This window comes from Centrocercus urophasianus, unplaced genomic scaffold (genome assembly GCF_019232065.1).
Source record: "Centrocercus urophasianus isolate 14NV4802_14NV808 unplaced genomic scaffold, USGS_Curo_1.0 seq_20, whole genome shotgun sequence".
In the NCBI taxonomy this organism is placed as follows: Eukaryota; Metazoa; Chordata; class Aves; order Galliformes; family Phasianidae; genus Centrocercus; species Centrocercus urophasianus.
In genome coordinates this window covers 11,021,275-11,045,693 of record NW_024884756.1, presented here as the reverse complement: position 1 = coordinate 11,045,693, position 24,419 = coordinate 11,021,275, and the positions used below count along the sequence as shown (strand labels likewise).

The following is a 24,419-nucleotide window of genomic DNA, read 5'->3' as shown; positions in this document are numbered from 1 at the left end:
ATCCTTATGAAGACAAAGAGAGGGGAGATTCTTCACTTGCAGCAATGTCCAAAATAAAATTTGTAGCATTAACATATATACATATATACATATATATATATGCATATATATATATATATATGCATATATATATATATATATATACATACATATATACATAAACTGAAATGGGAAGACTAATTTTTTTTTTTTAAGGCCTGTCATCTGAAGACAGAAACCATTACGTATGAAGAGAAGGAACAGCAGTTAGTTAATGACTGTGTCAGAGAGCTCCGTGAGTATCCAAGTTGTATCTTACAATAGCAAAACAGTACTTGAACACCTGCTGCCTAAATTTTCTCTTGTTCATCCTTGAATTAAAAAATGAGCTTCAGTAATTTCTGCCAATTTTTTGAGTTTTGCTCTTTTACCAAGTGCAAACATCTTTTGTTCTGTATTCCATGAAGTTTCATTGTGGTATTCAACTTCAGCACAAAACCTCGTGTTTATAAACCTAAACTGAAGACTACAGACACTGGAAAATAGATGAATTTGAATTGGCAAGTGTTTTGATGTATCTGGAACAGTTGTTTAGATTTGCTTTGAGGACTACTTACTTGCAGGGAGTGGCAGCTGTTCTGTTACTTAGGGTTTTTTTTCATGATTGTGTGTGTGTGTATATATATATATATTTTTTTTTTAATCAGTAGTCATTTTATATGGTCTGATTCTTTTGTGCATAATAAGCCCCCATATTTTAAGTTTGCTTTTTTGTTTTTGTATGCAACCGCCATGAAGAAGACTGGCTGTTTCTTCTTTTTTAAGATAACCATGCAACAGCATGAACTGATACCTAGGTAGTTGTTAATTTACTATTTTGTCTGTAGAAACTTATATCCATTGCAAATAAATGTTAATTTCTTAAAACCTCTCCATTTTTCCTTCAGAGAATGTTCATGAGTTCTGTTTTGTCTAACTTCATAGCGTATACAGACTTTCTAGCCAGTTTAGGCTCTCAGAATCTTCTTCCACAGAGTGCCTACTGTGCAGCTTTAAAATTTATGTCTTCAGGAAAGTCATCCTAACTATTGACATCAAATGCCTATATGCCCTCAGACAGGATTTTATCCTGTAGCAAACCCGTGAGATACAATAATCACTATCAATTAAAGATAATTTACACTGCTTTAAAAGATAAGTATTTAGCACTTCTAGAGAATAATTTTTTTAAACTCAAATTCCATTAACACTGATGATTTTTTTTTTTTTTTTTTTTTTTTAAGAAATAAGATTTTTCTTGCTCTAAGGTTATCTGTAGTCGGACCTTTTATGCAAGGTAGATCATACTTTATTATGACTTTGTACACATGCCCTGAAAGCATAGCAAGAAGCTATCTGTATAAAATATTTCAGCCTTTTGAGGTGCTTTGTCACTTTTCTTCAGGAAACGTTCAAAGAAAATAAGAATAACCACTGGAAATTGTGTGCAGTGGGTCCTTTGGGAACAGACAGTTATTTGAATCAAAAGATAGATTAAGAGGTGTATGCTGTATTGAGAAAGTGTGAAAAAATCTTTGTATACAGAAAATGGTAGACTTGGAGCCTGCTTTCCTCAGCGTATTCCAATAAATCTAGTGTTGACTATGGATCCGTGTGTCACTTGAAATAATTTGTAGTGGCTTGTCTTGGTTATGTTATGATCATTGATCCTATCTTTGCTATGCATATCAGTTTCTGCGTACTCAATTTTCAGCACGTTACGCCTACATTTGAAGTTAACTTTTTCTTTTAATTCCTTAAAGCCCTTGATTGAGTTGCTTTTATATTTGTAGGGCAAACAAATGCTCAAATTTCCAGAATAACAGAGGAGTTGTCAGAGAAGAGTGAGGAACTGGTCCGCTACCAAGAAGAGATTTCATCCCTTTTGTTTCAGATTGTTGATCTTCAGCATAAACTCAAAGAAGTAAGGGACTGCTGATGAAGTGTGCATGCATGTGTGTATGTGCACACAGGGAGATGTGTGTACTTGCAGTGGGTGAAAATAGACTTGCAAGGTGGGGGTTACATCACTATGACTGTTTCAGGAAAGTATGGCAGAGAATCAGCTCTCTCAAGGAGATCAGCTAAGAAAATAATAGACACCTTTTTGTGCTTTCAGCATGTGATTGAGAAGGAAGAGCTGAAACTTCACTTACAAGCTTCCAAAGATGCTCAGAGACAACTGACAGCGGAGGTACTTACGGTGCATGTGCACGTTTGTGTGTATAACAGAATCCAAGAGAAATAAAACTAAATGACAAGAACAGCTTTCTTCTTTTTAGTTATTATTTATTTATTTTAAACTTATTTATTTATTCATTTTTTTATTATGGTAGGAGCCAATATGATAGGAGGAAAAGAATAATTGCTTTGAACCATATTTTTGGGATTCATAAGAGTCTGAAAGGCAAAGAGGATGTTCCAAGTAGATAGATCTTACTTATGTTTCTTAGTTGTTATGAATGCATTAATATGAATATTACTGATTACATCAACAGTGCTGTAGCTCGCTGTAGCTTAAGGAAATTCTCTTCCTTCTTTTGCGTTTGTAATTATGGTATTTGCAGGTGTTTTTATGTACTTTTGGTTTTAATTCTGTACTCCTTTGAGTCTTAATTTGGACTTTGTCCCTCACCACTGAAATTAGTGTGAGTGTTATGCTGAATGTAGTCATAGAGTCACTGAATGGTTTTGGTTGGAAGGGACTTTTTAGATCATCTGGTTCCAACCCCCCTGCTATAGGCAGGGATGCCTCCACTATACCAGATTGCTCACAGCCCATCATCCAGCCTGGCCTTACGTGCTTCCCCTGTAGAGGTGCTCCAGCCCTCTGGTCATCTTCACGGCCCTTGACTGGACCCACTCGTAGAGCTCCATGTCTTGTGTCTGTTATTGCTTTCAATTTTAGATGTTAGCATGTGCTGTGTAATAGTAGAAACATGGTACTGAATCCATCCCATCTGTACAAGTTACTCAGTTTCACTGTGTCTTTTTGTTTTGCTTCTGTTGGAGCTTAATGGTATCATGTCATCTTTTCTCTTTCAGTTACATGAGTTGCAAGATCGGAATGCAGAGTGTTTGGGGATGCTGCATGAATCTCAAGAAGAAGTGAAGTTGCTGCGCAGCAGAGCCAGCTCTGTTGCTTGTCTCTGCCACCCTCAGGCATGTGGAACATTTCCTGTGGTAACAAATACTGCTGCTATGGTGTATACCTACTGGCACAAATGGCCTGGAGTAAACAGCTGTTACCTGCAGTGCAGAGGGAACCATTTTGTTATAGGCAAAGAAGCTGAGTTTTTCATTTTTTTAAGGTGTACACTTCTGAGTGTACACCTTTCATATTTAGTAAATGAATCATTCACTTGCCATTTTATGATATTAGGGTGGCTTTTCCTCTTTATGTGACTTTTATTTTAAGTACAGGAATAGATATGTTCAGTTGCTAGCTTGGTTGTGCGAGTATATTGTTAAATTTTATAATTTGACAATACTTAAGAAACCATTTTTTTTGAGAGTTCAAACAGCGTTTTTTTCCTTTAAGTATCTTATGATGTGCTTTTATGTCCTTATCTCCTTATCTTGTGAAATTGAACTTTAAGCATAATCAGAAATGTGTTAGACTAATTGAAGATAAGTAAATCAATGGGAAAAAAAAATGTTAAAAGCTTTTATTTTCTTCTTAGTATCAGGAATATTCCGAATAGTATATCACAAATTTCTGGGCTGTGCTGGGATTTTGTCAAGTTTTGATTTTTCATTCTGCTTATACAGAAACCCTCGTGTGTGGTTGGACCTTGTAAGAAGTGCTCTTACCAAGTGTTGTTTAATTTAAGAAGCCAAGAGTACCAAGAAAATACATTTTGCTAATGAAAGCTGAACAGTTTTATGTAGATGTTATTATGGTGTAAAACTTCTCTCCACCTTCAGAGACTGGAAGGTCTATGCATTATACTCTGTGTGAAACATATCTATGACGAAAAAAATTGAAAATTTTCAAGTATTTTGAGAGATGTTTTCTGCTAAAATTATTGTATTTAATTTGTCAACTCTTCTGGTTCTCTTTTTTTCCTTAGGATTCCCTTGCAGCAGAAATTGAAGGGACAATGCGGAAAGAACTGAGTCAGGTTGATGAATCTCTCCTATCCAAGCAAAAGTATGTTTTCAGATATTTTGTGATGTTTCAGTACTTTTCCATATGCTTATATTAGGTAAGGTGAGCTATTGGGAAGTCTATAAGTGTGAACTTTCATTCTACAGTAAGTTTTCTATATAGCTTTAAAAAAAAAAAATAATTAGCTGGTAGGCTTTTCAACTTTGAAATCTGTTATTCTTAATTGTTTCCATGAAGAAGCTGGAAATTTGCTAGAAGAATGTTATCTCATTCTTTGATTTCTGAAATATTTTTATTCAGATCCTCTGACAAGCAACACTAGTTTTGTCATTTTGACTACTTACAGAAAAATTATCTGGCAAGTGATATTAGAGCTTAAACACTGATAACAATTTCTAAAGCTCTGAAGGTTTATTTCTGAAGACCACGTTTCTGAGCAAGAGTTAAATATAAGCTTCTAAAATTTCTCAGATAGTTATCAGTAGACTGTTTTGTTCTTCCAGGTCAAAGTAAGCAGTAATTCTGATATTAATAGAGGAATGTTTTAGGTAATTCTGTTCTTCTGTAGCAAATTTGTTGCACAGAGCTTTATTATCCTTTTAGAAATGTTTCCGAAACCCATATTTGTTTCCTTGCTTTTTTTCTGCAGGAGTCAACAGAAACGAGTATTTGACACTGTCAGGGTTGCTAACGTTACTCGTAGCCGCTCTTCTTCTTTTCCTGCTCCATTACCAATCCCTGGATCTAATAGGTCAAGTGTTGTTATGACAGCAAAGCCTTTTCAGTCAGGCTTACAGATGGAAAGCCATGCACAGATGATCCAGAGGAGCAGCTCTGAGAAGAATTTGAAGTAGGAAACAGTTTATTATTGTCTTTCTAAACTGATTTACTTAAAACTGAATCCACACTGGACCATTGCTATGTAAGAGAAAAATATTTAATTTAGTGGTCTCCATATCTGTTATTATTTCTTGTTTCACACAGGGGCAGACATAAGCCTGGCCAGCCAGGAACTCCTGGAGACAGTGATTTAGTCACAGCTCTGCACAGGCTCTCTCTCCGTCACCAGAACTATCTGAGTGAAAAGCAGTTCTTTGAGGAGGAGTGGGAGCGCAAAATGCATTTGCTGAATGAGCAGAAAGAAGGGGCTAGTGGTTATAGTACACCAACAGAAAGTTGTTTTTCCTTGGGTACAAACTCAGAATTCACCGATCTCTCTGCCAGCTCCAGTAACCTCCGTGTCCTCCTACCAGAAAAACTGCAAATTGTCAAGCCCATCGAAGGTAAGCAGAAGATCTTCCTTCTTCTGTCAGCAAAAAAAGATTTGATATTCATTTGCCAACTAACTCATTGTGTGTATAGACAGACATGATGATAATTAATAAGGGGAAAAAGCATTCTTGTTGGCTTTGTGCCAACTAGCTCATCAGTATCGCTTTGTATTTGGCTTTTTTACATGGCGCTAAATGTTAGGCTTTTTCTGGCTCTTGGTGTCACCATCCAAGTGCACTGTGTGCTTCAGCAACGGCACCAGATGGCTGAAATTGTTGCGATCAAGTGTTCTTGTAACTTGATGTAATAGTAGGTGTTGGCTCCCTGAAACCTTTCTCTTTTGTCGCACCAGGATCTCAGACCCTGTTTCACTGGCAGCAGCTTGCTCGACCCAACCTAGGCACCATACTTGACCCAAGACCAGGTGTTGTTACAAAAGGTTTTACCCCTCTGACCGATGACTCTGTGCACCGCATCTCTGACTTGGAGGAGGATGATGAAGAAGGGGAAGGAGGTATAACATTTCAAGTGCAACAGTCCTTCCCGGAGAAAAATAAGTCTGCAGTGGCAAAACCAGTGTCAGGGATTTTCCTGTCACCTATTGCTTCAGTAGCAGTACCACTCACTGGTAAGAAGCACAGTTACTGATTTTTTTCCTCCTTTTGTATGCTGATTTCTGAGGTTTTAACGCATACTTGATGCCTTGATAATTGTAGCAGTTTACAAACTATCCACCCTCTGCATTCGAGTCTGCAGTAAATTTGTTAGGGAGACACTGTCAATTTCATCTACATGCTACAAAATATAGTGCAGGGGGTTGTAGAAGGTGATGCTTGTCTTCTATGTCAGTTTTTTAATTAGGCTGCTGGAAAACTTAGCTGGGATAAGGTTACATCTGAATAACTATATGCTAGGCAGTTATCTTACAAAAGCAATTGAAGATGACCAGTATCTTGCACTTAATTATCGAAAATGTGCTACTTTTGTTAGTAAAAGGTGAGAAGCTTAGATTCTGTAGAAAACAGGGCTTTAAAAGGTGAGGATGGATATCTTAACATTAAATTTGTATCAAACCCCTCATGGGAAAATTCGTGTTGCAAACACTGATCTTATTTTTGTCAAAATACAAATCCCTAAGGAAGGATGAGGTCAAAGAATGGGAAAAACATCCCTGCTTTCTCTTGGCACATGGGCTTCATCACTGTTTATGTGCTGAGCTCTCTCATTGCAGTGTGGGCTTACAGACCAACATTTTTTATCAGGACTCTACTATTTGTTAGGTTTTATTTAGTTTAGGAATATATCTCCAATAACTTAGTTTTCTGCAGAATTCTGTACTACACTAGTTTAAAGTGCTAGTTCAAATGCAACTTAATACACATGGTATAGATTCTTCTAATTCTTTTCATCTTCAGAGCATTTTATAAAGGCTAGATAGAAACTTGTGCCTTGTTTTTTGATTTAAGTTGGATGTCCGTATTTCTTGTACTGCTAGTTAGCTTCTGTGGTTATTGATGTTACTAACATTTGAAAAGCATTATTTCAGCTCATCTTAAATGAGCAAAAACATAAAGCAAGAAAGTTAAATGGATTTTAAAATAAACTAATGGTAGAATCTTTTTCTCAACTGAAATAGCTGACTTTGAGACAATACTGTCTTTGTTATCCTTTAAAAAAGATAAAAATTAGCAGTGACAACATCATCTCAAACATTGCTTTCATTAATTATGATTTGTCTCTACTTTTAACCTCATGGGATGTGAATTCTCCACATTGCAGCCTTGAATCCTGGCAAGTGTCTGTCTTCAACAAATTCCACGTTTACTTTCACTACCTGTAGAATCCTTCACCCGTCCGATGTCACCCAAGTTACTCCCAGGTATGGTGACTGCTGACATCCTAAGAGTTGCTGCATAGAATTAAATGGTTGCATTCTGGCTTTTGATATATAGACAGGTTTTTAAAAAAATACCAGGATATTTAGGCAATGCATAAAATGTTATTCATTATAGGGGTTGCAATTACAAAGGGGAAACTTGAAATTCTCCAGAATAAAACAGAAGTGGGGTTTTTTTTTCCTTTGGTCCTTTTTAAAAAAACTAAGCTATTGCTTAGTGTTGTAACAATTATTTTTGTTTCCTTTCTCCATGTTCAGACATTAAAAATTATACATGAAAGATAAATGCTTTGGTACATACATTAAAACCCTTTTGTCAATCAATACCTTCCAGATATTTTGCAGAACACTAGTAGTGAATCCACTAATGCTGAAACTGTCAAAAATCAAGTTTACTTTTTTGTGAACCTTTTGTATACTAAAAAGCAAATATAGAGCCAAGCTGTCTAATGCATATATCTGTGTATCTTCTTTGTTTCACTTTTGTTTCAGCTCTACGTCTGCCCCACTTTCACTTGGAAATAGTGGCAAGAGCTTTGGAAACCATGTAGTGAGCACTCCAGCCATGTCTTACAGGCTTAGTATTGGAGAATTTCTCACCAACAGAGGAGATTCAACTACTACCCTCAGCAGTACCAGCAGTCTGGCTCAACTCTTGCAAGAGCGTGGCATCTCTGCCAAGGTTTATGATAGTCCCCTATTAGATAAACTGCCTCTGCTTCAGCCCCCTCGTACAGTCCCCGTTCCTTCTACTCCGCCGAATTCTCCTTCACGTTCACCTTGTCCTTCCCCTCCACCCTTTGAGTCTCGAGTGCATCACTCAGAAAATTTCCTGGCTTCAAGACCAGCAGAAACATTCTTGCAGGAAATGTATGGCCTAAAGCCCTCCCGTAACGCTCCAGAAGTAGGCCAGCTGAAGATGAACCTGGTGGACAGGCTGAAGAGGCTGGGTATTGCCAGGGTCGTCAAGCCCCCTGATACACAGGACCACAAGAAGAATCAGGGGGCAGAGATTAGCTTGCGGAGGCCAGACTCAGCTGTGTTTTTAAATGCAGGTAGCAACTTAATGGCAGGACTGAGAAGAAACCAGAGTCTTCCAGCCATGATTGGAGCATTAGGAGCCCCAGTCTGCACACAGTCAACAAAAATGGATATCCTAAAAGAGGACTGATTGCTCTGGACACTGGCTTAGTAAATAATTCAAGAGGGATAAGCATCCAGTACAGAAAAGGTTAGGTGTGTTACAGAAGAGTTGGAGAAGGCATGTGCATGTTAAAAGGGGTGGAGAGAGAAGTGATAGGGTCAAGGAGAAAAGAACATTGCTTGGGTCTGGGAAAGAAGGCTTTTGTGGAAGATAAGAAAATAAACAAGAAACCAAAGCTTAGTTTTGAGATCTCTCCAGCATCTGTCTTAGCTTAAGTAAAAGTTCCACTGTAGACGTTTTCAGTATTTTAACCTTTTAAACTGTACTTGTAGAACTGTCTTGCAGGTGCTGTTCTATTTTTTCTACCATATGGCTATAGTATTTATAATTTGTTAGCAGTCAGGCTGTATCATTTAAATACGATATTAAGATAATAATCAGTCTGACCAGCACCATTTGTCCAAGTTCTTTTCTGTAGCAAATACAAAAACTTGGAACTACTTTAATTCTAGTATTTTCTAGCTCAGAGACTGCTCTTTTGAACTCCCCATGTTGAGAAGCAGAAGTGAAAACCTTTAATTTGGCATTTGAGCACAAAAGTAAATGATCAGGATTTGTTTTTTTGAAAGAGTGCAATTGTGCTAGTGAGTTACTCACGGAAGTTAATTTCTTTCTAGAGCTTCTGAAGCATACAGTGGAAAGTGCAATGAATGAGAACTAAGAAGAATAAAAGTATGTATTAGGGTAAAAATTTCAAGCTAAGAGATCTTTTTTTTTTCACATACAAAGAAAAATCTCAGGCATGTTTCAATATTGCAAAAGGAAATAAAAACTAGGTGCTTGATTCAGAGTTTATTTTATTTATTTGGCATAAGCAGAGAGCATTTACCTAAATGCTTGAAAAATAAGTAATCTGAATCTTGACAGCTAGGCATTCTGTACATTGGAGACTTTGGCAGCAACATCATGCCTTTTGTTCAGATATTTCTGATTTTAGGCAGGATTTTGTTTGAAAGGTTTCATTAAGATCAAAATTTATCATTCTGTATTCAGAAAACGGAAGATGAAAGCCGGTGTTCTTTTGTAGCATTTTATGAATGCAGATCAATTTGGCCTGTGTTGAAATCATGTTTGAATGATGAAAAGTGGCTCTGACCTTCCTTCTGAATTAACATTGAGGCAAACTTTTTGTCTCAAAAGAAAACACCACTGGAGAAATCTGGTTCCAGAGTGACATTCAGCAAAGTATTATTGCCTGTCCTGCTTTTTGAATTCCTTCCTGACCAAGCTTCTAGTCATAACTGAATAATCTACAATAGATTTAAAATGTATCTTAAGAATAAATATTTGTCCCACATTCCTTGGGGGAATAGATCTTTGGCAGTGATCAGAATGGAAACAGGTTCTTAAATCTGTTTGTGATTTTTTTTTTTTTCAGTGCACCTGACCTATTTGAATGATTTTAAGGTTTGTTTCCATATAGTTAGTTAGAACAGCCAGTGTTTGTTTACCTTGGCTGTTAGAGTGTATGTGGGACATAGGTGGCATCTTTCTGGATGTATGGTGTGAAGCACTGGCATAATTACACTGATTTGCATTTGGCATGTGGCACATCCACACCTTTGTTGCTGCAGGATTGATTAGAGTAGGGCAGGAAAAGAAAGCTTCTTAAACTGATTTATTATGTGGCCTTTCTGCTTTTACAGCCCTGTGGATCTCATGATGACTCTGATATAGCAGTCTTTTTTTGTAAAAGGAAAAGGACTAGCCACTTCAAACTTGCACAGGGACTCTCAGCAGAAATTTGTCTGTCAGCAGCGCACAGAAGTATTCAGGAACTCCTGGAGTTGCCTTTTGCTCTCTAAGAATCTTATGAAAGGTGAATTTTATTTGAAATGCTATATACGGGTTAATTTGTTTTTTAAATGAAAAATATTTAATTCCTTCTTGTAAATATTTATGTTTGTACTTCCTTAAGTGTTCACTGGGCCTTACCTAGCTAGATAAGGTAAGAATGAAAGAGCTGGGGGGAGATATTCTTGCTCTCCAGTTAACTAAGGAATGAGTTGACAGACGATTAGTTTGATATAAACAGGGAAGTATATGACATGTCAGAAGTCTGTCTGTTTTATGTACGCTTATTGTAGGAATGCATCTAAGAGACAGATAATTTTTAAAGGTATTTCACTGTGTTTCTAATTAGCTTCATTACATAACTCCAGATCATTGCGTGTGTTATCAGCAGAAAAAGGAAAATAAATTAAATCCAAATTCCTCCACATTTTCATTAAAAGCTATGTAATAGCACATTAATTAAATGCATGTTTCTTTTCAGGACAATTCCATTTTCTGTAGCCTAGCAATAGGGACTGATTCCGTTCAAATGATATGATAGATGCTGCGAGGTCTGTTGGTTGCTTTCTGTAGGATCATCGGATACTTACACAAGCAGGAAGATGATCAAAGAGTTTGAATACTGTTGTGTTTGTATCCAGTTTTTTGATGCCGTGGTACAGTACTTTTGAAATTCTGTTGTGCATTTTGTATATGTGTGCCTAGCTTGCAGCAACAGGGAAAGTTGCTACATCTTCCAAGTTTACTTCTTGGTGCCAAAATCAAGCAGACAAACACATGTATTTCTGATAGCATACTAAAGTTGCCATTATTCTAAGAACTCATTTGGATTCCATTGTCTCCTGCAAGAGAGGAAATGAACTTGAATGACTTAGGTAGCTGAGATCTTTCTCAAGACCTTTTTGTCCTGCACAGATGTGATTTGGTTGAGTGAATTGATGGAGAATTGCACTTGTAAAACATTCTGCTACCTTACAAATTTGAGACAAAAAATAGATGCTGCAAAGAAAAGAAGTGCCGTGTTTGTGAAATTTCAAGACACTGGAAAGGAAAATTTTGTGGTGTCTACATTTATTCAGGTTGTCTTAAATCAAGTACAAGTTTATAACTTTCTAGTTGTACAGGCATACGGTTCAAGCTTCACGTGTTTGATAAACTTGGAGATACCTGCACACTCAAAATACCTGTGGGCTGATGAAGTCAAAAGTCTACTGCTGTCAAAGAGCATTACAGAGGGAATGAGGATAATAGGTTTAAGCCTCTTTTGGCTGCTTACACAAAGGGATTACACACAATGTTTGAACGGTCTGGGAATGTGGTTTTTTTTTTCCCCATCTGCTTTTTGCACCTACTGTCGTTTCATGGTGGAATGTAAATTTCATAATAAACATGTATAACATGTCCTTTTTCAGTATGTTGGTCATCTTGTGTGGTTTCTTCCAGATGTCATCATCTTTTCTGCATTGTTATTTAGTGAAATTGAAATTAGAGCTTTTTGACAGTTGGCTAGAATTTAGTGATTGGTGTACAGACTTAGTGAATTGGTATCTGCGTAAGTATTGCATATAAAAGCTATCTTAGAAATTGATTCCAAAACTTGATCAGGCTGTGCTAGTCTGTTTGCAGTTGTGTTCATACTTAAGCAATTAAAGGAAATATGGATGTGCAATACAAGTTGTGGTCAGACTTCGACTGCAGTTTAAATGTGTTGGTTAAATCTAGAAAACACCCCTTAGTATGCTGCTTTTTGAAAAACATTTTACTTAGGAATGATAAAACTTCACATAAAATCACAAAATGGTCTTTAGCTTCTAAGCAAAATATTTGAATGTGAGCCTCAATTGAAATCAATGTGCTTATGCTTTCTGGTACTACAGCAGCTAATGCTGCATTCTTCTAGCAATATTGTGACAAGTAAGCAAGAAGCAGAAAAGAGACTAGACTACTCTGCTACAATTAAGTATCTATCTAGGTCAGTGGCTTTGTTTGCATTTATTTTATGTGCTCCTATTTGGACATATATATTCTTCCCTTGTTTTTTCTTCAGACCTCCAAGGGAAGATTGCTTGAGCTTTTTATAGGAAAGTGTGTGATTTCCTATCTCAGTAACTGTATTTTTATTAGCCTTCCTCTGTGTTTGTGATAAAGTGAGAGCAGAGACTGAAACCAAGCTATTTATCCTTGAAAAGTACTCCCTCTGTGTGCGTCTCATGAAATTCCATATGCACAGGGGTGCCCAATTTTTGCCTGTAGCTGTGCGTACCTCCAACACATGTCCTTGCACCTGCTTTTGTGGCAGAAAGGCTCAGATTGTTTTCCTTGATTACTTCCATGGTACAGACTGGGAACAGCATTTATTGCAATTAATAGGTTTTTGCTAAAATTCGTCTAATTTAATAACTGATAGCAGAACATCGCAAGAAATTAGGAACCACCATTATCCTACGGTAAGTATCTTGTATTTATTTAGCTTGCTATCTTTTCTGACATGAGAGGGTGGCAAAGGACTGGAACCCTCGTCTGACTGAAGCTGACTTTTCAGCTCAGCATTTCATATGCAGAAGATTGAGTTGGACGTCCTGAGGAGAGATTCTTCTACAAATCTCTGCAACTGTTGTACCTACAGGTGGTTAGGCAGGGTCAAGCCACAAGATAGAGTGCCTGCATCTGCATTGTAAAAGAAGTTCCCCAAGTTTGCTTCACCAACATGTATGCAACTTAGATTGTTGCCTAATATTCACCATATCTATGCAGTTACAAAACTGTGCATCTGTGTAAGAAATGGTGATCTATGTAGAGCTGCACTACTAGAGTAATCCTACTGCGAATACACATGAGGATAAAAGAATGGCCTAACTCTCTGTGAAATTTAGGCTATTTCAAACTAGTCCTGGGTGATGGTTCTAACAATCTTCTCAATTAAAACAAAACAACCAAACAAAAAAAACAAGGGAAGCAAGGAGGGAGTGAAGAAAGCTGTTCTTGGTAATTGGTAGTACTTGTTTGTTTGTCATGAGTCACCTTAACAATTTACTGTTGTTTGTATTTACTAGTTGTGATGTTGATATACAAAGAAAAAAATTTACAATGAAAAAGACTTACAAAGATTTACAAAGAAAAAAAAAACAAAAAAAAGAAAACAGATTTTTTTCTTCTTTTCTTTGCAAAGAAAGCAAAATATCTGCTGCGGAGAGAAGCATCCAGAAGAAAATTACATCAGTTGAAGAAAACCACCAGCTCACTGCAGTTTATCTCTGTGATGAAAATGTTACCCTAAGGTAAGCACTGCAGAATTAGTGCGAGCAAACAACTGACACCAATGAGAGTTAGTCTAAAATGTGCAAATGTTTACCTCACTGTGTGTGCTGTGGCCTCTATGGCTGTCCACTTGTAACTTATTGGTGCACTGTCCCACTGACAGGGGTGCTTGTACAGGTAACTGCAATACATGTGCCTCAGCAGCACACAAAGAACCTTCAAAACCTTACTGGTGGTTGTTGTTGCTTTACATATCTGTTACAAGACCAAGAGCATTAGAGGTAGAGGGAATTTCCTTTTTTCTTCATATGCATGAGTGTAATTAGTCTGCAGAGCTGCTGGGATTCCTTGTGAATCAGTGAAATAGTTGCTTTATAAGAGGAAACCAATTATAAAAGAGTTTGAAAGGGCACACATTTAATTCCTATTTGAAAAAGAGTTGCCAAACTGATTATGTGAGGAGATTCCTAGTAAGACCTTGCTTATGAGATGCATTTATCTTGCTGGAAAATTCCCACAGATTTTTTATACCATGTTCTCCTGGGGAAATTATTTCCCTCAGAATAGGTAACTGTAGTTGCTGTAGTTTTTTTCCTTTAACTCTTTAGAGTTGCCTATACAAGCATGCTGTCAGATTCTTCTGATTTCAAATCTCTGGGCTCACTTAAATTTTGTCAGCAATACAAGCTTAAAAGACATTCCAGCCTCTACCCAAAGGAAAGGGAACTGTGCAACTTGTCATTTGGCTGTAACTGGTCCCAAGCTGGCTGATCTGCAGTGTGACAAGCAGGACAGTTAGAATAGCAGGAGCCCAGGGTGTATGTACAGAACAGAACGTTGCTGAAGAGTACAGGTGTGACGTAAAAGGTAAAGTACTGAACAGTATGTGTGGAGAGAGAATCTTGGATGAAAATCCAAAGTAAAAAAGGTCACACTGGTAGCAAAGAGTGAAGAAATATTCAGCAGAGGAATCTAGGGAATTACTTACATTCCAAAAATGGTTCAACTGAAGACTTATCTAAAATCAGCTATATAGTCACCTACATTAATATCGTTACTGTGCACATAGTAATCAGAGGAGGTAATATGTCTTTAAAGAGCTGTTCACTTATCTAGTAAAATCTTTTTTTGCTATGCCTACAACAGAGACTTAAAGTCAGCAAGGTGAGTGAACATAAGCATAATGCTGCACCTATGCAATTGATTGGAATGTTAAGAGTACTGTAGGTAAAGGATACTGTGAAATGCAGGTCACAGCTCAGGATGCTGGAGGACAAGTTCTTGACTTGTTTTTGAGAAAGATTGAGACTAAGTCTGAATGATTTAAAGCAGAGAGGTGTGTAAGAAAATACTGATGAGATGATGCATTCTATAAAATTTGTAGTCCCACGTCTTTTATTTTATGAAAAGTTAAACATAAAGTACACAAGGCTTTATATGAATTTGTATTTGAAAAGTATCTTAACAAAACAACAGCAATGTATGGTAGGTACAGCTGGAAGGGCCTTCAATCTATTGTAAGTTTGCAAACTGGAGACCAGCTTTCAAGTATAAAAAGCATCACCTAAATTAACTCTTACATTCATAAAGCTTTTATTCCTTATCTGTTACCAATAAAAACATTCATATATATATATATATATTCTGCTAGGAGCAGACTGATGTTTTACTGAATTCTCAGCTGAGATGAGTGGTTTTCATGTTACTGCAGTGCTCTCTGTCTCTGCTCCCATTTAGTTTACAGGAAATATAAGTTTTTTCCTCAGTGTGAAACTGGGCTGTGGCATTTGCTTTCCTGCATTCTGCTTGTCAATCTTGCTGCTCACCTCTTGATTCACTGCTGTCAGTATGGTGAGAATATCTTCTCCTCTGCAAAAAATACAGGCAGTTTTGTGTTAGAGTATTTGTATGTAACATCAGAAAAGTTACTGTGTTCTTATATATCATCTTGACCTGTGCAACTGCTAATGGCTCTTCCTTTAAACCATCTTTAAAGCAGTTGGGTGAACTGCTTCAAACAGTCAGTGTTGCTATTCTACATTGCTCTTTTCACTTTGAGTGATCACTCCCAGTGCACGTTATCTACCTCTGCATTCAAATCAAACTTGTGTCCTCCAAAAGGAAGATAAAAGGTGTTGCTAAAAAGTATCTTAGGAAGTATAGTTACCGAGGACAGCTGTTCTCCAAGTGTTGGCACAGTGACTGTATGTACCAGGTCCCCTGGCTTGGGCTTCTGTAGGAGACGTAATCTTGCAGGGTAGCCATGCCCAAGAGGAAGTCTGCCTCTGAGGGGATGCAGTCCAGCTGAAATCTTGCATCCGTTTCTAAAGAATGATCTTGCTGCCCGGAATCTGTTTCAATGGTTACACCTTTCTGATAAGCACCACCTTGGCAAGCCTGAACGAAGAAGACTTTTGGTTTTCCAGCAAGTGACTGGCAATTTTGCCCAGTGAAAGAAGTGGTCAGTTCCTGGATAGGTACTTCCTGCCCATCAACACCGTATATGATGCCTTTTTTTCCATGAGAGAGAATACAGCAAACAAAACAGTCTTTGTTGTTGTGGTCCATGCACCGATAGTTGTTCACTATCTTACGGATTTCCTCTGCAGTGCAGTCTTTGTATTCTGCTACTGTAAAATGAAGGTTGCTGAAGACTTTTCTCAGAGCATCTGGAAAGTAAACCAAGGAGTATTTAAAGCAGTTTTCTAAAATTACAAATAAACTCTTTTTTTTTTTTTTTTTTTTTTTTTAAATCCTGCCATCCTGTTATCCAGGTATTTACAGTTTTTATCTGAAAATAATGTAGTAGTCTGATCACTAATCATATTTGTTTTACATTCCCTTCTCTCTCAATAAAAGAATTCCTTGTGATCTTGCTGTTTAGTATTATCTGCAATCTAGCTGCTAGTTCTCACAGAACTTTACAGCTAGTCTCTGTGTCTTGCAACACATGTCAAACAGTGCCACTCCTTTCCCCAGGAGTAAAGGACATTAACTATTTGTCTAATTCTACATAGATGGGAGTGATTTCTCTTAGAATCATCTAGGTTGGAAAAGACCTTCAAGATCATAGAATCCAATTATCAACCAGACCTACCACATCCCATCACTAAATCCTGCACCTTAGGGCCATACCCACACAGCTCTTAAATACCTCCAGGGGTAGATACTCTACCACCTCCCAGATAGCCCATTCTGGTGTTTGACCATCCTCACCCTTATGAAATTCTTCCTAACATCTATCTAAGCCTCCCCTAGGACAACTTGATCATGCATTCAATAAAAACAAAGTTAGCATATTGATTAAAATATTACAAAATAAAAATACTGACATACATTTACCTCTAAGTTTTCCTTTGATAATACATCCTTTGATAAAATATATATAAAATATTTCTGTCAATATATTTGGGTAGTACCTGCATCTCAAGAATACAACCTGCACTCTGCTAATGGATTTTTCTCTCCTGGTCAATGTAGTGCAAATATATCCATTTCATAGACCCTAGGACCTCCAACAAGCAGCGCTGCTGCTCTGCAGGACAGCCTACTGAAGTGATTCCCTTGAATAGCAATATAATAGTGCCTGAATTCCATATCCCCATCTATTCTTAAGTTAGAAGTGAAGTAAAATTCTGGTTCTCCAGCAAATCTGCTTTTGATTCTGTGTATTTTAGTAGTATGCAAGTCTACCACTACAAGAAACATAGCCTTGACATGGAAGATTGAACTTTAGACTCCTAGTCCAGAACACAAAATGGTTCCTGTTTTTATGTACAGTCCACTTTCCCTGAACATATGTAAACTCATTTGTAATGTTCACTGTACCTGCATCCACGTCTGTCCCATTCCGATTTTTAATCTTTCTGAGTTCTGGCACTGCTTCCCTGGCTTTTGCAAAATTATGATTATTCAGGATCAGGCAAACTCCACGGGGTCGGCTGGTCATTTTATAAACTTCAAGCTGTTAGAAAGAAAGATTTCTTGTGACTGCTTCTCAGCCCTTGTAGTGGCACAGAGGGTAAAAAGCCAGCTAGCTTTCCATCTGGGCAGCTCTTCCCGTACAGCTCTGCTACCAGGACTTGGCCATGTGCAGCCTCACAGCAAGACAGAACCCATCTTTTGCAGCCTCCACCATCACACTCCGCCCACAAGGGGTGTTACATTCATCCACTTCTCTGTGCCTATTTATCTACCTGCTGCCTATCTCCTGGTATTAAAATTAGGGGTATCTTCTACTCTTAAAAACATTTCTTAAGCTTAATGCTTCTACTGCTTCTGCCTGGTACATAGTTTCAAAATAAACAATGTTAAAGAGTAGTACATCTTTGTTTTTCTAGACAGTGCCTTTAGCAGCTGTGCTTATTATAGTTCATGTGCACTTCATAAAGGAATGGTCTCTTCTGAGACAAAATTGTGACATTTCTAAGACACAAACTGACTTACCTGTGAAGGCTGATCACAGTTGCCGAGAGAATCAGGTGCCACAGATGATGCCAGCCATATGGCACTGTCTGAATACACACACAGAACATATGTATAAGTAAACAATTAAAAGGGAGTTTAAAATGCTGCAATCAGTTAGTAAGCAACAGGATACTTGATCACTTCTCAGATAGGCGCATGTTTAAAGGCCAGATGCAGGTAGAGGTCAAAAGATGGAAAAAAGCCAAAGATCTAAATGTTCATTTTGGAAGAAATTTCAGTTACCTTCAGGGGCTCCTGTGCTGCTTCTTTGCCCCTCTGTTACAAGCATCTCTCCTTCACCTGTAAAGCATTCACTATTAGTCCTTTAAGACACCTTACATATCACTTCAAAAATAAAAAGTATGGGAAAGAGGCCTTGTTTTGTTTTACCAAATGACTTTAATCCATACTCTTCAATTTTCTTCAACAGGCTCTTGTCCACTTTTCCACAAATAGTCTTCAGGACAGTTAAGTTGTCTTCTCTCAAAATCCCCTTCTTCTCCATCTCCATGAAAACGTCGAGCATTGTCTGAGCAATCAGAAAAGTAGTTTGCTCTTAGGGCAGATCCATGCTGCTACTGAGAAGGAAGCTGCAGCATGTTTAGGGCACCCAAGCTGGCTTTAATGTACTGACAACATAAGTGACCCACTATCAGTCTCAGTTGATACCTCAAGCTGATTCAGTTAAATGTAGGTTGACAAAAGCTAGAAGTACAATGATGAAAAATATCTTCCCAAAACAAGCTTATTTCCCTCCCACTGCTCAGAGATGCTGAGAGCTAATGGTGATCACATAGGAACAAATAATGTCATTTTTAATGACATTTATCTGACTTGCAGCAGCAACTTTGTGCACTTGACTGAAACACAAACATCACTGGAGCAAAAATGGGTATAACCATGCAAATATAAAGAGTTCTCTGAAGAGAGAACCCAAGGGACAGAAGCTGTTGCCAAAGAGAGTGGCAGAGCACAGCGGTCACCCATGGATTTACTAGAACAGCCACCACTGAACAGGCACAGTTGATCCTCTAAGAAAAGAGGAAAGATTTTAAAAGAGATTTCATTAGGCAGAACAAAGTACCTAGCAGTCTAAAGGGCAGGATGACATAGTGTAAAGAACAGTTGTATCTCTTGCAATGATGTAAGTTAACTCCAAGCTCTTGGGCCTTAGCTCTCTGCCTGGATCTGTTCGAGGTTTTCTTCTAGGTTTGGAAATAAATAGAACCAGAACATTACAGGAATAGCCCTAGTGGGTGATTCTTCATTCGCTAATGACTTACTTAGCAACCAAAAGAAAACCAGCTGGAAAAGATGAATGAAAGTGCTCAGCCCTCTACTGAATAAAACCAGTCAACCCTACACAGAGCTTGGGTGTGCAGGCATCATGCCTGGCCCAGGGCTGAACCGTGCTTTCTGGGCTGGAGCAGTACATGTCACACTGGCACACAACAAGTCCTCTATGCACCATTCCCAGTCTTCCCTTTTCCTTACGGAAAAGTGACTCTCATTCCCCTCAGAGCAACCTAAATATTGCTATGTATTATAGCAGTTATTTAAAGGAAAGAAAACAAAAGAAAAACAAAACAAAATAATTCTTACAGTTTCAGGACTTAGCTTGCATTTTGGTAATTCTTTTCCCAAAAGAAATTTGAAACACTTCATGTCATCTTTGGTGATGTTTTCTGACAGCTGAAAGAGCAGATATCTAGAAGGAACAGGAGAGGACAGTTTCATTATGTTTTCTAGCATTCACCTTAGCACAGTTTAATGCTGTACCATTGAACCATCCCCTCTGCACCCCCAGCTGCCTTCCCAGGGCAGCTTTTTTTTCTTTTTAATCTGAGGACATTAGTCCCAGAACAGACAGAAGTCAAACCATTTTCAGCTGCAACCAAAAATAAGTTTTTTCCCAAAATCAGAATTGCACAGAAAGTTTCTGCACTGGGACATGAGGGTAAAGGCAGTCACACCCAGTCACTGACTGCAGCCCACAACAAAGGTGGGGAGGCCTTTGTAGTCTGCAAATTATCTCCGAATCGTAGAATCACCAAGGTTGGAAAGAAGCTCTAAGATCATGTAGACCAACTGTCCACCTACTGCCAGCATTTTCCCACTAAACCATGTCACTTAGTACTACATCCACATGTTTCTTGAACACCTCCAGGCACAGTGACTCAACCACCTCCCTGGACAGTCCATTACAGTGCCTCACGACTCTTTCAGAGAAGAAAGCTTGATCCTCTCTCCTTTACTGGACAGAAATTTTCTCTACTGCTTATACCTGCTTTTCCTAGGAAAGACGGAGATGCTTATGTTCTGTCAAACCTTACCTTGGTGTTAACTCATCAGTAAAAATCTTGCACCTACCCACCCAAGAAGGATAACTGATCCCCAGAGAACAACTCCGGGGTCAGGCTCTGTCAGACTTTCGCCTCCAGAACCCTGGTGAGCCCACACTGCCAGCCACTCACCTGAATGGAGACACCCGTGCCCTGCCTGGAACCTGGAGCTCCCTCTCCATCTCCTCTCGGCTGGAGCCCAGGTGGGAAGCCAGAAGGTCCATCCGATTGATGCGGTAGAGCAGCTCCTTCAAGAAGAACAGGTCCCCCACTTCGATCATCCCTTTCTCTTGTAATGCTTGGAAGAAGGCCTTGGGCTCCTCAATATCTTCCCGTTTCCTTACAGTGACGTGCTCCAGGCTGAGAAACTTCAGAGATGCCAGCTCAGTCCTGTCCAGCGCCTCGCTGATCACGAAGAGCAGCTGGGAGAACTCCATCTCCCCGCAGCAGCTCCAGCCCTGAGCCGGGATGAGCGCCACTTCCTCGTGCACCCGCGCTTCTGCGCTTCCGTCCGCCTCCCGGCGGGCGGGGCAACGCCCAGGCTCCTGGGAGCTGTAGTTCCGTCTGGATTTCTTACTTGAAAACCCACAGTTCAACTCAGAGACTGCTTGTCTGCCAGACGGGGAGCTTTCTGACAGAGCTGAGGCTGTCTCCGTTCACAGTTACGGAGCGCTATTTTTAAAAAAATAGAAAGAGGCCGGAGAAGTCGAAAATCCCTGCTATGCGCTTGGCACGATCGGGGGGAGAGCGCAGGGGCCGGTCAGCGCTCACCAGCGCCCACCTCCCATACGCCTATCTCCACAGGCGTCACTGCTGTCCAAATGCTGAGCTCCTTCCTTCAGCCTGAGCGGCACTGTGCTTCATATTTCCTTTTCTTCTCTTACCATGAAATACCAATACATCTGTCTTTACTGTTTAAAAAAAAAAAAAAAAAAAAAAAAAAAAGCGTCCAATAGCACATCAGTGCTCTTTTTCCAGCGGACAGATTTCTCATATCACTTCAAACACGCATACTACTGACAGGAAGAAGTGAATTTTACACGTGAGTGGTTTTGCAACACATGCAAAACACAGCATTCTGTGCCGTTTTACATTAACACTGCTCCCTGCTTTTTTGAATTCTTTCCTTTTTGCTTCATAAAATTCATACACTCACTAAGCAAAACCAGTAAGTGGAAACGTGGGGGAAGCAGAAGGAATAGCTTTGCCTCTGTGCTGAAGTATTTCAGAAGAAACACACAAAACAGACACATGAAAATCAATTGCCAGAGTGGCACTTCAGTGGTTAAGCAAAGTAAATTAGAGGACTTCAGAGTTCTCCAATAAGAGTTTGGGCTCAAATCACAGCACTATCTTCACATGCATCCCAAGGATATTTCCAGCACAAAAAGGAGTCTTGAGAAAACTGAACTTATTTGAGCAGGTCAGGAGCTCTCCCTCTGCCTGCTGCAGTCACACCTCCACAGTCTAAGGGCACTATCAATTCATCGCTATTTTAATACAAGTGAAAAAAATCTCAGAACACATTTCCTCCTCGCAAGCCGCCCCCATGCTGCTGACAGGAAGCACAGCACACTCAGTCGAGGTATTCAACCCCGTTCCCCAATAACAGGCACGAGCCACTGAACCAACTTCCTTCCCAGCCCTTGGGATTTGCTGGAAGCTTTCAGCAGCAGCAGCAAGCCCACAGGAAGCAACACGATGGGGTGAGAACTTGGAATGGTGCATAACCTCTGTTATAAATTCTAACAAAGAGATGGTATTTTACAGCAACAGGAGGAAGGAGGGAGGTGTTTTTACTGGTTAGAGTTTCATGGTTCTGAAACTGAACATTAACAGCACCGAGAGCTGCGCTCAGCACTGATTTTAAAACAACCTCTTCCTACCAGTACTCCCTTTTTAAAAAAAAAAAAAAAAAAAGTATACAGTAAACTGTGAGTGTACTCTCCCCGCCCCAACCTCATCCTTTGGCCTGGCCATTACACCCAAGGCTGTGTTCAGGGCTGATAACAGTTTCGTCACGTACTGTGACTGTGCTAATCATCTTACCCCATAAATAGTGAAAGCCCCAGAGCCCCTTGAGCTCTAATCCTCAGAACAAGGCTGCACATGTCCTCTCAGTTCCTCCTAAATATTGTGAGTCTTGAGCATCTGTAGTCACAGGATCAATTATGTGGAGTAATCACTGGAAGTCGCTTATTGGGATATTCCCCTCTCAAAAGAAAAAAAGTATTGTAGACACCTCCAGGATGGAATGCAGTAAATATGCACAGAGTGTATTCCATGACAGTTCCTTAAGCCCAGGGATGGGAACTTGGTGGTACTATAGAACAGATAACTGCATAGCAGTCAATTATGGTACTATGGAACAGGTAAATGGAACAGATAAGTGCATAGCAGTCAAACTGAGTTAGTTTTTCAGTTTTCTGTTGCACCGATTGCAAGATAAGTAATATTAGTCATTCAAGCTCCACATGAAAGTAAGAAAATAGTATAAAAAAGGGAGGAGGAATTTTTGGGAAAGATACTATTGCAGACAAGTTGGGAGGACATGCTGACTTCTGGAACCAGTCAATGGGCTGAGCCTCTCTTCCCACCCCCACAGGGACACCTATTGGGTGAGATTTGCACACTCAGTTACACCAAGTGCTTTCTTGGGAAACACAGAAATCTCTATGGAGGTATTCCATAGTTCAGAGCTGCATTATTCACATTACTGGTATTCAAAAGAATCTGCCATATTTACCCTTTAATACAGCAATTAACCAGAAATATTTACATTATTATCATACATTATTACATTACATTACATATTAAATATTTACATTATTATCATACAAAGCCCTAAGCAAGATATTTGATTACTGCCTGCATATAGATTGGGTCAAAGGTGGAAGTAATCTGAATGCAGTGAGACTTTTTTTTCCCCTTTTTAAACAGCGTATGAGTTAACATCCCTCAAGTCCTGTTAAAACAAACTCCTACTGAATAGACTGCAGGAGCTATGGATGTGTTTTTTTGCACTGACATGTCTGGACAAAACAGCTTAAACACAAAGTGGCTACAGGAACATTTGATATATAAAATAGCCAGGCGAAGCTCCAAAGATACGTGCAGAATAACTTTGTGTCTAGCTAGGAATGTGTTACAGTTGAGAATTGCAGAAGTCAGTCACATCATGTGACTGGGGAATTCCCGCCGTTGTCAAACATTGAACAAATACAGCAGTAAGCAAAGGCACAGCTTCAGAAAGGAAACACAAATGAGTACTTGGGAATTCCCAAAGATCTCAACTATCTTTTAGAACACTGCACAGAAACCATTGTAAACTAAACATGTTCTCTGTAAGTTTGCATCTCTTTATCAGAAAAAGATAGATCTGAATAATTCCAGAAAAGATGTGCCTGTGTAAGTTAGGGGTCAAAATAAAGAGGATGGCCATCAAGGACTTAACATTAAAAATTTCATGAGAACATTCTAGCTCTGAACTCCCTGCTGCACAACTGGTTCTTCTAAAGAATGTGGAGTTTGTTTCCACTTTTCATGAGTTTCCAGGATTTACCGTGTGAGATGTAGATGGCAGACATAGCCAACAATTAAATAGAAGTAAGTAATTAAATAAAAAGTCTCCTGTAGACAAACTTTTCAGTGCTCTAAAAACTTTGAAAAGAGTGAACCCTTACCAAGTTAGTGGATACTTAAACAGCAGCCCGTGCTGAGAGAAAGCAGCAGCGAGCAGGCAGGCTCCTAATACGTGCCAAAAACCCACCCTGGCAGCAGCAGATTACCAGTTGTCATAAAGACTGAATGACAAACTTCCCAGGGAAGACTGGCATCAACAACTCTCTGGGACACTGACTTTAAACTGATGTTCAACTGAAGAAATAAGAAGATTCAAATCAAAGAGCAGACATTCATGGCTCTGAATGAACACTGTTTCCGCCGAAGCAGATAATGGCCCTCCCTCGGTCTTCTCAGCATTTTCTTTCCCAAACAGCCTCACTTTGACTGCTTGCTTTCTAGCTTATCTCTGCAGGACCAAACTCAGCCTTGCCT

At 39.0% G+C, this 24,419-nt stretch overlaps 2 protein-coding genes across 13 annotated transcripts in view; one reads left to right on the top strand and one right to left on the bottom strand.

Moving 5' to 3' along the window:
• Positions 1-24,419, top strand: part of TRAK2 (trafficking kinesin protein 2) — a 72,404-nt gene that overhangs the window by 29,527 nt on the left and 18,458 nt on the right. For 5 of the 12 annotated variants that reach the window (XM_042821907.1, XM_042821908.1, XM_042821910.1 and 2 more), the window contains 10 exons: positions 196-274; positions 1,812-1,942; positions 2,138-2,212; positions 3,064-3,180; positions 4,092-4,171; positions 4,779-4,979; positions 5,114-5,412; positions 5,754-6,029; positions 7,181-7,280; positions 7,791-11,710. In XM_042821907.1, coding sequence (XP_042677841.1) covers positions 196-274; positions 1,812-1,942; positions 2,138-2,212; positions 3,064-3,180; positions 4,092-4,171; positions 4,779-4,979; positions 5,114-5,412; positions 5,754-6,029; positions 7,181-7,280; positions 7,791-8,469 — 2,037 coding nt within the window. In that variant the 3' untranslated portion in view covers positions 8,470-11,710. Of the gene's footprint in view, positions 1-195; positions 275-1,811; positions 1,943-2,137; positions 2,213-3,063; positions 3,181-4,091; positions 4,172-4,778; positions 4,980-5,113; positions 5,413-5,753; positions 6,030-7,180; positions 7,281-7,790; positions 11,711-13,465; positions 16,426-24,419 lie in introns of those variants that run through there. The other 7 variants (XR_006169403.1, XM_042821914.1, XR_006169400.1 and 4 more) reach the window with 7 other exon arrangements.
• LOC122162047 (caspase-8-like) lies at positions 14,927-20,883 on the bottom strand. The gene is made up of 8 exons (XM_042821918.1): positions 20,496-20,883; positions 19,624-19,729; positions 18,412-18,550; positions 18,265-18,321; positions 18,001-18,068; positions 17,383-17,518; positions 15,722-16,223; positions 14,927-15,423 (listed from the first exon to the last, which is right to left on the bottom strand). The coding sequence occupies exons 1-8, from the start codon at positions 20,798-20,800 to the stop codon at positions 15,288-15,290; spliced, it is 1,449 nt and encodes a 482-aa protein (XP_042677852.1). The 5' UTR covers positions 20,801-20,883; the 3' UTR covers positions 14,927-15,287.

Bases quoted from the DNA above. Each gene is read 5' to 3' on its own strand.
- LOC122162047 (XM_042821918.1), bottom strand. From the start codon at position 20,800: ATGGAGTTCTCCCAGCTGCTCTTCGTGATCAGCGAGGCGCTGGACAGG. The intron at 19,730-20,495 runs GTGAGTGGCTGG...TGTTCCTTCTAG, and splicing joins GCACGGGTGTCTCCATTCAG to ATATCTGCTCTTTCAGCTGT. The intron at 15,424-15,721 runs GTAACTATACTT...TATTTTTTGCAG, and splicing joins TTGGAGAACAGCTGTCCTCG to AGGAGAAGATATTCTCACCA.